Source organism: Castor canadensis, chromosome 1 (genome assembly GCF_047511655.1).
Source record: "Castor canadensis chromosome 1, mCasCan1.hap1v2, whole genome shotgun sequence".
NCBI classification, from domain to species: domain Eukaryota; kingdom Metazoa; phylum Chordata; class Mammalia; order Rodentia; family Castoridae; genus Castor; species Castor canadensis.
This window is the reverse complement of record NC_133386.1, coordinates 74,470,268-74,482,863: the sequence shown is the minus strand read 5'-3', so window position 1 is coordinate 74,482,863 and position 12,596 is coordinate 74,470,268. Positions and strand designations below refer to the sequence as shown.

Sequence of the window (12,596 nt, the reverse complement as noted above, 5' to 3'; positions counted from 1 at the left end):
GCAAAGGGCAGACCTGCTTCAACAGAGACCTCAGGTCTTATATACTGAGAACTAGGACTTAGGATAGCAGCAGTTAAGTGTTTGAAACTCAAAGGTCCCAAGAGGCTTGGAAAGTGGCACTAGCTAGGTAGTACAAACAACACAGAATATTTAAACAGTCTTGTGCCACACTCTTCTGACCTCTTTACACATTAACTCGTTTAATCATCACTGACAAAGGAATTAGCTGGTACCGGAAGTTAGTTTTTATTCAGTCGCACCACCTGACAACTCTTCTAAGAGACTTAGGTTCCTGCTGAGTCAGGTTAATAATCCTAGAATACTGATTGAAGGAAAACTTACATAGTGGTAGATATTGTATATGTATGTGTACACATAGACACTGTTGTTTTGTTTCAACAAAGCAAGCTAGTAGATTTTATGTCACAAAAGAAAGACCATGTCACTGTTTGACACAATCTACATTCAAATCCTGTTATTACCTTGCTTTCCCATCTTTATCAGAGGAAATGTTCATATTGGTCTAATCAAAAAAGTTACATACATTCATCTTTTTAATTTATATTTATTTTTGTTTTTTGAGAGTGTCTTACTATGTAGTCCAGGCAGGTCTTGAACTTGTGATCCTCCTGCCTCAGCTTCTTGAATACTGGGATTACAGGTGTGCCCACCATGCCTGGCTGTACATTCATTTTTAGTTCATGTATATGCATAATTTATTTAATAAATATTCAGATATTCAAATACCTATCTCTCAAGAGTGTATTTTTTGAGATGATTTTGCTGCTCTTGTAACTGCCAGCATGTCTTTGAAGTTGATCTGGAAGTGAAATTGAAATTGAGGTTAACATGCTGCATAAAAAATTGTATGTGTGCATGTGTTCAAAAGCGCATCAGTTTCACATGCCTTACATTATATGATGGTTGGATACTAAATTGCACAAGAAACCACAAGATGGCGGCCTAACACTGAGAGTGTATATTAAATCAAAATTACCTTTCCATTATTTTGTTATTATAAATATGTAGTATTCACTTGTATTTTAGGGTACTTATGTTCAGTTGAACAGTTACCCAAGCACGGTTTTTAAAAATTGAGATGTGTCTATAACCCATTGGCACATTTTTGGATTAATAAACCAGTCTTCATAATGGAAACAAGCTAGGGCCACTTTATATTAATTATATGTATTTAGTTTTGTCATGTAAAAAATGGTAACACAGGTGGTCATTACATAGGAATGAAAATATTACAAAGGTCTTAGAAATAATTCTGTACAGAAACTTCTGAAAGACTGGATTTGGAGTTTTGTTTTTTTAAAACTGGTTCTTGCTGTGTCACTTCATGAAACATTGTCATTCTAGGTTGCAGTAGTGTCATTTGAAAGTATCTTAAAATATCTTCCAATTCTAGGTTTTTTTGTTTGCACAACATAAACACTGTAAATTTCAGAAATATGTTCATTGTTCCTGAGCAACTACTGTGAGTTAAGCCCTGAAGGTAAGATGGAGGACATGATTCTTGCATGGGTGCTGGTGGCTCACGCCTATAATCCTAGCTACTCAGGACGCAGAGATCAGGAGGATCATGGTTCAAAGCCAGCCCAGGCAAATAGTTTATGAGACCCCATCTCAAAAGTATCCATAACAAAAAAGGGCTGCCGGAGTGGCTCAAGTGTTAGAGCACCTGCCTAGCAAGTGTGAGACCCTGAATTCAACCCCAGTACCACCAAAATAATAACAATAATAATAGTAACAGAATTTTCCTATTCTAGGTTAAAAAATCTTTTACCTCTTTGGTTTTCACTTATTGGTCCTAGTTCTCACCCAGTGCAACTTTGGAATACAAAATAAGCTATTTCCCTTGTAAGCATTGGGACTGTCATTTCCTATAGTCTGGGTCAAGCATCTGCTCATATAAGTTTAACCTTTAAAAGAAAAATAGTCTCATACTACACTTTGCTCACCTTAAGGTAGTGTACAATTAAAACTCCAAGGACATAGTGTTACAAAATAATGTCAGTGCTGTTATCATATTAAAATGATTGATGTAGAATGGTTACTTATCCCATTTTACCTCATGTTCTGAACAAACTTCTACCCTACTGAGATTTTTTAAATCATATTTCAATTGTACTATTCAATCCACTAACAATTTCTTGTGTCTTCAGTAGAGATAAGCATGCCTTCTATGTCTTTATCCTAGTCAGTAATGCAAATGTAGTCAGGAGCTGGTTTGGGCTATAAGAGAGGGGAGAGGGGAGATTACATATCAGCGATGACATATCAGGAAGAGTTAAGTCATCTCTCACACAGCAAGCAAAAAAGCAGATAGTTGGTAGAGAGTTCGGGGCCAATGTGGCAATTCAATAGTATCCATATTCCAAGAGACTATCTTCTGCATAAAGTGCTTTCTTCCTCAAAGTCAGCTCACTTCAGAAACTCACTGCAGCACCAGCTATGAATGCATGTTCGCTGCTGCGTGCATTGTGATATTTCAGGCAGGGAAGAGTGGGGAGTGGAAAAGATCAACCCAATGTTTTTAAATTTTCCCAAAGCATTAGCCAAAGTATCTTGTGGTGTGATAAGATAGTCACATGGCTACCGACATGCAAAGAACACTTGAAAACACACTTTTTTTAGCTGGGTACATTGCCATCCTTAACAAAATTAAGGCTGCCTTAGGTGGAGAGGAGTATATATAAGGTAGGTGAGAGATAGGAGAACCAAGGGGAACACAAAATTATTTATCCAAGAAATAATGAACTCTCAAGTACGAGGGATCTATGGGGGATACAGGGATATACCTTACCACCAAATTATCTTAAGATAATTAGGAGCAATCTGCCCTAGGAAGATTGATGTATCAGGTTTGCTTCCACAGAGAGTCAAATCTCAAGTTACTGCACCCTTCTTTATGAAAGATACTTTATGGATGAAAGCTCTTGGCTATCCTAGTGATTACTACTTGTGTTAGTAATGGGGCTAATGATCATCAGTTAAATGACACTTCATAGCAATGATGTAGCATTCGTATTGCTTGATATTTATCCCTGAGTCCCAATCTGCATTGAAGGGTTTGATAGTGGCCTTTTCCTAAAGAGTAAGAATCTGGGGTCCACTTCTTCAGCCTCCTCTTATTCTATACAAACAAGTAGATTTATCCCCAGTTCTATACTGCTGCCATTCTGTCTGTTTCTACTCTGACAGGAGGTACTAAAGTCTGAAAAAATATCAGGATAAAAAACTATTAGTCGAAATTATACATCATATACTGTATATATTTGCACAATATTTTCCTTTTCTTTTTTAATAAATTTAGGGCTGGGAATATAGCTCAGTGGTAAAGACTTTTCCCAGCATGCACAGGGCTCTGGATTCAATCCCAGTGCCACAAAAAAGGGCACTTTTAATAATAAAAAAAAAATAGAATGTTGAGATCCCTCCAAGCTTGCCCCCTGTATGCACAAACATTTAAACACACATAAAAGGGAGATTATAAAGGGCAGATAAGAAAGATGTATCCTTTTTCCCATTATACAGGGAAGAATTTTATGAAGAATGTGGTAAGGGGACTCTCTCAGTTACAAGATACAGAAATCTAATTTGAACCAACTTTAACCAAAAAAACCAAAATCTTTCATATAGGGGGTCAGGGTGGAGCCAGGCTCGGGGGCAGCAGGACTGAAGAATTCAAATGCCTTCAACTCCTCTGTCCCCTTCATAGACTCTGCATTGGAACCTCAGCCACTTGCAGCTGTGGGAAATCTTTTTGTAACAATGTTTGGAAAAAATTCCTTACCAACTCCAGTTAGAAAAAACCCCTGTTGTCACCAGTAAACTCTGTAACCAGAAAGTGCATAGGGGCAGCACCTGAGCATTCAAGACACCAGTCCATCTTCACCTACATGTTTTTTAATGGAAATGGACATTTTCTTGATCAGGAATTAAGTATTAAATCTTGGAAGGTACATAGAGCAGTGTCAGACTCCCAGGTGCCCAATAAATTTTGGTTAATTTGTAAGAGAAAATAAAAGTAGTGCAAAATAACTAACAATTTATATTAATTAAATGTTTTGGGTCATTGCTGGCAGCAAAAACCTTCAAAATGTTCTTCTTTTGAGAAGCTCGTTTTGTGAGTTAAGGTAGTGCCAACAAGATTAGAGTAAAAATCACTCACTTGATATTTAAACAGCTTTATTTCTATTTCCTTGCTCACATTACCTTTGAGTTTCTTCTCTGTACTAAATAGGAAAGCAAGGGGTGCATACGTCCAACTAATCAGACCTGTTAGTTTAGGTAGAGCTTATCATAACTCATGGGAAGAGACTGAACTCCCCAAAGACATTTTTGGTAGCAAACTCATCCTCAGACTGAAAAAGCTCCTTGCTCCCACTTGGGATCTTTGCCTGAAGCCATATTTTCTAGATTCCATACTATGAACTGCTCTCAAAAACCTTTAGCTCTTTACTCACCTGTTAGTATAAAAAATCCATGGTTACCTGCACTTGTGAAGACTATTTATTTTTATGTTAAATGGGAAAGTATATTGTTGTAAGCTCTTTTAAGGGATCCGTGGTATCACTTGAAAGAAGAAATCCCAAAATTTACCTTTCTTTCTGTTGTGCAGAACATGGCCTTTAAGACAAAGATTCTGACCACCGTTGGTGACATGGTCTGTAGACTGCATAATGTCCCAAATAACCTTCATTGTGCATGAATTGTAATGAGACATTTTTATTCTAAGGAGGTCAGGGCATGGAAGGCATGAATGACTGGTTTTAGTTAAAACTGCATTTTACACTGACTTTCCATTAAGAAATTCCCATGGCAGAACAAGTTTTGAGCTCTCTTTACCAAGTGGTTTTGCAAATCTTGTTCTAAAATTGTCAGGACAAGATTTTTTTCCCACAAAATAACACCATCCTCAGTACAGCCAAGTACAGATATCAATGGCAACCCAATAGCATCACAAAGTATTTTTATTCTGGAGAAATAAGTATATGTCAGAGTTCTAAATTCAAAGAGAATATATCTGTGATTTTTTAAATAAAAAAGTAAAAGAAAGTTAACTTTTACATTATATACTTCACTGTAACAGCATAGTATGCATTTATTATCTGTCCTAGAAAGAGATGTGCTATTAAATTGTAGGCAAATCATGTCACATTTATGGTACATTGTGAATTCCTCTTAATAAGAAGAGTAAGGGTATAAAAAGTGGAAATTTACAAAGTATTTCAATGTTCTTATGATTCAAGAGGAGTGTGGAGTGATAGTCAAGTGATTTCCTGTGGCCTCCCCTAGGGCTTATCAGTGTGTTGCTTTCTTTGGGACCTTCCTCCTTCCCCCATTCCTTCCTTCCACCCACCTCCAATCTCCCCACCCCATTTCTGACCTTACCCTTTTAGACATCTGCTGGCTCAGGCTTAAATAGGATACCTCCTAGTAGCATTTGTATTTAACTTGAAAATCAAATAAATGATGGCTTTCTTCCCTTTTCCCTAGTCCAATTATATACAAGAATGCCTAAACTGCAGAGTCATGGGCTTTCTCATTGGACTTGCTTCTGTGTGCTTTCTCTCTCTATAAGGACTGGGGAGCATTGAGTGAGTGGGCCCTTGGATGCCACTCCAAGGAAGATTATCAGAGCCTCCAAGACCCTGGAATATACCACATTTGTCAGAAGGGTAACTTTTTTATATTATCCAGTTCATTGTGCATGAATTGTAATGAGATAGTTACAAAAACCCTGAAAACTGGTATAGAGTTTCTTTTCTACAGATCTAAACTCTTGAAAGAATGCTATTAGTTATATTTCTTTAGACTAATTTGTAATTAATTAATTTAAAATTTTATTTATCCAGAAAAGAGAACCCTACAACAAAACAAGGAGTCCTCACAACTGAGAGCATGCTGAAAAAAAATTTAAATTCCTCCCAAATGATACTAAAACCTTTGGTTTTCTAACTGAGTTTACGTCTTGCTTAGGAGGGATGCAGCAGGTTTTATTTGTTTAATCCTCATCTCGTGTGTCATAAAGTAGCTTTTCCTCAGGTTTCTGGAGTGTGTCTATGGCCAAGCTTGAGTGATGATTGTGGAGTAGGGAAGGGACACCTGTCTCACCACATTCAACATATCTGAGGTTGTAGTCCTCACATACTGAGGAATTTAGTTTTTTAGAACATTTTTGGAGACAGCACTTTATAAAGCATTTAAGAACCAAAAAGCTCAGTTCAATGAAATTCAACACAATGCACAAGCATGAAGCAATGACCAAGAAGAAGATGAAGACAGTTTTCTCAGTGGGTTTGGAGACAAAGCAGTCCACAGTGTTGGGACAAGGTGTCAAATCACACTTCATAATGTAGGGAACACTAAAACCACCGTACAGCTTATAAAATAAAAGAAGAAAGCCAATTTCAAAACCAGTTTTAACAATAAGACTGATCAGATAAGTGTACCATAGGCCCCCATCCATGGTGCCTGGGCTAACATAGAGTTTCCTTCTGTGCCTTCTCTCTCTACCTTCACGATAGGCTACATGTAGAACCACCAGGAGAGAAGGCGTGGAGACCATAATCAGTTGTAAGGCCCAAAGTCTGATCTGGGAGATAGGGAAGAAGTAGTCAAAGCATACATTTTCACAACCAGGCTGTCTAATGTTGCACTCAAACTCTTTCTGCTCATCCTTCCACACGTGCTCTGCTGCTACTATGTAGACTAGCAAACGGAAGATGAACACAACAGCCAGCCAGATGCGCCCGATCCCAGTGGAGTATTTATTCACTCCACTTAGGAGGTCTCTGAGGAACATCCAACTCATGACTTAGGCTCACAAGAAGGCAAGAGTCTGCAAAAGAGAACAATTCGTCATGATTTCATTTCTATTCCATTGATCATTTCTACTGTTGTAAAGAATCGTAGAAGAAAAACTCCAAAACATCATACAACTGGTCCATGGACATTTTTATTTGGAATTTGGTTGGCCATTCCCACCACACACACACACACACACACACACACACACACACACACACACACACACACACACATACACAATCCCATTTTGAAACAATTCTGTGATTGGTAAAATCTTTGTACTTTATTCTTTCCCTCTAAAGATGGATGGATTATGTTACTGATCAGGAAAGAATTAGATCTGAATCCCAAGTTGACCCTGGTACCTTGAGTTGTCCTTCACATGGTAGGTTGTTGAAGATGTCATCTCTAACACTTTCTCTAATTTGTTACTATCTCTCTCCGATCTTTCTGAGATTTTTCCTGCCCCTGTCTTCTCTCATTCCCCATATCCTACACAGCTGCTGAGCTTTCCTACAATTTGATAATGAAAGGTGAAGCTCTCCAATATGAATTTCCTGAACTGTTGCTCCCTCTGTCCCCAGACTGACTTACACCCACACCAGCTCATCTTCTTTACCTACTTTCGAGTGAGAGATTTCCTTTTTTGCCTCAAAATAATCATTTCACCTTTACATCCCATTTGTAATTTGACTGTTTTCTCTGTTCTATACTCTGTATTTTCAACCTCTTCTATCCCCTTCCTCAGCCAACAAAATGCTTATGTTACTTACTTTTAATAGGGGGGAGGAGGATCCACATAGTTTACCTTTCTAACAACTTCCCTTTCTTCATCCTCAATTTCTACTTCCTCAACAGTTACTCCTCAACTCAATAAGTCTAGTCTTTGTGTTCAGCATTGTACTTACCTTATACTAAAGTTAGCACTATCACTCAACTACTAAATCTTCTAGATGCTATAGATCTTGTTTAATTTTTCTGTGCCGCTTGACACTCTAGCTGCTCTTGACTTCATGCTACTTTACCTTCTCTTTCTGTTGCTGTGCGCCCCTTGATTGTGTCATCTGTTTTCTTTGTCCCATCCTTAAAAATGTTCTGTCTGCTACTGTTTTCTCACTTTGCATGCTCTCCCTGGAAAAAATCTCATTCTGTGGATTCAGGTGCTGCTTTCAGGTTCTATCAGACCTCTGTATCCCAGTACTTCTGACCATCAGGCATCCCAAACCTGGCCTGTCTAACATTGAATTTGTTATTTTCCTGCCCCCTGTCTTTATTATCTTATTGAAGGGTATCCCCAATAGCCAAGCACCTAAGAAATCTCCTATTCATTTGGACACCTTTCTCATGACCCTTTTATTAATTGCCTACGAAGTTCTGATTCCATCTAAACATCTCTCAAGTTCATCTCCAAGTCACTGTTATAGTCACATTTGTAACCTTCCCACTACTTCCTATTTCCACCCTCATCTTCTTCCCTCTCTTCCTAGTATGTTCCCAGTGCTGGTTGGTTTTCTTACACCTCTCTTGAGCTCTTGTTCTTTTCATTATAAAAGCTAACAGGAAGCTGGGGCAGACATTGGCTTTCTGGTACTGTCTGTGCCTATCTTGTTTTAAGGATTGAACCTGACTGGATGAGCCCTGATTTTTATTGGGCCTATCATATGCTCAGCACTGTTCAATGCTTTTCAGTTGGTCTTTCACAGCCATCCTGAAAGCTAGGTTTCATTTGATTATTTGTCTGCTTGTTTTATGGTGATGGCAGTTTTGTTCTTTCAAATGAGGAAGTCAGCCCTGAGAAATGAGTCACTTTCCCAAGGTCATAAAGTAAAATGCAGACAGGGAGAACTCCACGCCTGCCACTAATTCATTTTGTGATTTCTCAGGTGAAAAGTTTGCCTTTAAGGTTCTGTTTCTTATTGCAATAATTACTTTTTATTTTCTCCATAGAGTCAGCCAAAAAAGTATCATGGAAATGGTGTTGTGAAGAGATCCAGGGGGATAAAAAAAAAAAAAAACAACTGGGATCTTGTTGCAGCAGCACTCCTATTGGAGCCCATTACATTATCTCTTACGAGGGAATAATGTGGGGCAAGCCCACACACTAGAAGCCTAAGAAGACTAATTAAGGTTAAAAGGTATTTTCAGAGAGAACAAAGATACATGCACACAATGCTCTATTCAGCAGAGAATGAATACTTCAATGTCCTTGGTTTTCAGAACACAAACAGAATTGTATTAAGTAAAAAGTGTTCCTAAATCTATCTGAAAGGTTAATGTTTTTATGAATTATTGAAGCAAAGCCCCAAAGATTAAAAAGGAAAACAAAAGATATTATGTTTCCCTATGACATGTCATTGGGTATTTGTCCATATTACTCAAGAGGACATTTATGTAATGTTATAAAACATTTTAAAGAACCCTGTTGGACATTTTAGAAAGGAATGAAAGTAAGAGTATATCCAGATTGCATTGCTAAAAGAAAAGCAGTGGGAAAGCAATTGACCTTTGAATAGAATCAAAGGACTGGTGCCATCAAATGCCAGATTACTTTTACTTGACTGATAAATGCCCATCCTATTTTAGATTCTTTGCCGATAGAAAGACAGGCTTTCTCATGGTGGAAAGGTGTTCTAACATTTTTTTCACTTTTAAGGAACTGGTTTGAGAGCCTGGATGCAGTGGTGGATGCCCTGGTTTCACGTGAACTCAGTGATGATGTTAATAATATGAACCCTACTTTCTGGGCCTTGTGCGGCTTTCATGAGTTAGAAGGAGTAAAACCCTCAAAACAGGTATGACATAGGGTTGGTACTCAATATGCATCACCATTATTTTCTTATTTTGCCACTGAAAACTTTTTTCTTGGTGTCAAAATGAAGCCTTGCCACTTCATAAATTTAATAAACACTAATTTAGTTGCAATGATTTAATACAGATTAAATGTAAGTGGTTAGTGGTGCAGCTCAGTGGTTGAGTGCTTGCCTAGCATGTGTGGGAGCCATGGCTTTGATTCCCAGCACTGCAAAAAATCTGTATTTAATGCCAAAAAACATACTTTTTCTCTTCCATTAAAGGCAGATAACAGTCAGGAATCTTCATATAATAGTCTTATAAGCATTTTGAATTCATTAGCTCAGTGTTTTTATCTCTTAATAATTCCAGGTTCTCCCCATATTTTTAATAAAGGTCTGTAACTCATCCTTTTTCTTAAATTTCCAAGGATCACTCTTAGTTTTTAAAGAGACTTTACTTTTCAATTTTTTTTTTTCTTGTTCGTAGTGCTGGAGATCAAACCTGGGCCTCACCCATGCTAGGGCAACAGCTCTGTCACCGAGTCACACCACTAGGCTCTCTGCTTACCAATTCCAGCCAACAAACCCTCCCATGATTTTCTCCTATCTCTTAAGAAGTAGCAGTTTGCGTCATAGGAATTTCATTTAGAAATTCAATTACACAAACATAGAAAGTAAAACATTTTATTTTTTTATTTTTATTTATTTATTTGGTGGTACTGGGGTTGGAAACTCAGGGCCTCACACTTGCTAAGCAGGCACTTTACTGCTTGAGCCACTCCACCAACTCTGTTTTGTGTTGGGTATTTTTGAGATAGGGTCTCGAGAGCTATTTGCCCTGGGCTGGCTTTAAACTGTGATCCTCCTGATCTCTGCCCCCCAGTAGGTAGGATTACAGGCGTGATCCCCCAGCATCCAGCAGAAAATCAAGCGTTTTAGAAAATAAAATATTCAAAATTCCCAATATCAAGAATAATTTAGAAAAATTGCAAATTTCTCCCAGACATTTGACCTAAATTCAAGGTGGGAGTGAAGAAAAGGTACTTGAATGATTGGACTTCCAGGTGTAAAAGATTGAAGTCGGACCCTCCCTCACACCATTTACAAAAATTCAAAATGAATTTACAACCTAAATATAAGAACGAAATCCAGGCCGTCTGCAGCAGCTCAGAAGCCATGGTGGCCTCCCTAGCTGTCTATGAGTTCTCTTCAGGGCAAATTATGTAAGGATCGGTCCATTACTAGGGGGAGACAAATATAGAAATAAATACTATGAGGACAGTGAGCAATTTCTTGGGTCCTGTATACTGCTGAAACAAATGTCACAATCTCAGTCTGGGATGTGGATGGAAGCATGGTGTCTCCTGAATAGCATCAGTGGCTTTGCTGCATGACTGATGACCCTCCAATAACAAAACCACTTACTGCTCATAAATTCATTTGGACAAACCATAAATTCAATGTGACTGGCACTCCAGAATAGTATGTACCTTACTCCATCACCAGAAAGAAGATTCAGGAATGGGGCCCACTGAACACCTTACAAATAAAGACAATGAAAACCATCTTCAACATGGAAAATACAGAGCTTCCTATGTATTACATTTTTACTACTTACCATTAACTTGAATAAAATTGTTTGGCCAAGCCAAAGAGAGAGAGAGAGAGAAAGAGAGAGATTGAGAGAGAGAGAGAATGAGAGAGAGAGAGCTAAGTCCATAAGATTCTTAGAAGAAAACAGAACCAGATTTTCATGATCTTGAATGAATGTCAAATTCTTACTTTGATGTTAATAATTATAAGCTTACACTCTTGTGTCTACCAACATTCACCAATACCCATTTTGGTCAGATGGTTCGTCCTCCCAAGGCTCCCATTCTGTGTACGTGATTGTACTTGCTCATACTGCTCTCCCCCTTCTCTACTTTCAAGTCCTCCTTCCTCCTCACAGTTTTCCAAATTGTGATTTTCCCTTCTTCAGATTCTACAGTGCCCATACCTTAGCACATATTTACCCCTTGATGATATAACATCTTTACTAATTTCATGTATTGCTTTTTTCTCCTCCAAACAATTTATATGTTGCTTGGAGTAAGAGACCATGTTTTCTATTTATTTCATGTCATCCAAAGTGCTCAGTTTAAAGTAACTGTTTAATAAATATTAACTATATTTAGCTACAGAAGCAATAAAATTGATCCTCAGGTGAAATATTTAATCTGATCTGTTTGCTCTTTGCCATAGAATAACTCTCATACAATCTTCCCTTGAAAAGGGAAGACAGACTTAGTTCTTCCTATTGACCACACTAATAGAATTCAGCTAATAGCATTTGTTGCCCTCAACGCAGAGAAACTAAAGCAGATACCTTAAAAGCAACTGAGGCCAATAGGAAAAGGGGAACAGGTACTAGAGAAAAGGTTAGTTCAAGAAGAATTAACCTAGAAGGTAACACCCACGCACAGGAAATCAATGTGAGTCAGTGCCCTGTATAGCTATCCTTATCTCAACCAGCAAAAACCCTTGTTCCTTCCTACTATTGCTTATACTCTCTCTACAACAAAATTAGAAATAAGGGCAAAATAGTTTCTGCTGGGTATTGGGGGGGGGAGAGGGAGGGGGTGGAGTGGGTGGTAAGGGAGGGGGTGGGGGCAGGGGGGAGAAATGAACCAAGCTTTGTATGCACATATGAATAATAAAAAAATAAAAATAAAAAAAAAGAATTCAGCTAAAAGATGGGAAAGTAATTCTATTTCTTTGCTGTCATAGCTGATATTAACATTGATAGTTAAGAATTACTTGGTTAATTATTCAAGTAATTTAAATGGTGAGCTTAGAGCATTTCATTAGTAGCATCAATGCTGATTCAAATATTTCACAATTTTATTTAATATATCAAATGGAATGTTTCTAGGAAATAAAGACTGTGTGTGTGTGTGTGTGTGTGTGTGTGTAACCGGAATACAAAAGGGAAAAACTGTC

The 12,596-nt window shown here is 37.9% G+C and overlaps 1 protein-coding gene and 1 pseudogene across 1 annotated transcript; one reads left to right on the top strand and one right to left on the bottom strand.

Annotated features, from left to right (window-relative positions):
• The first annotated feature begins 3,307 nt into the window (after nucleotides 1-3,307).
• Nucleotides 3,308-12,203, top strand: LOC141420770 (NADH dehydrogenase [ubiquinone] 1 alpha subcomplex subunit 12-like; annotated as a pseudogene).
• On the bottom strand, nucleotides 5,944-6,826 carry Gjb7 (gap junction protein beta 7). Its single transcript, XM_020178548.2, has one exon. It carries the CDS (start codon nucleotides 6,824-6,826, stop codon nucleotides 6,017-6,019), a length of 810 nt encoding a protein of 269 aa, XP_020034137.1. The 3' UTR covers nucleotides 5,944-6,016.
• Nucleotides 12,204-12,596: the final 393 nt, after the last annotated feature.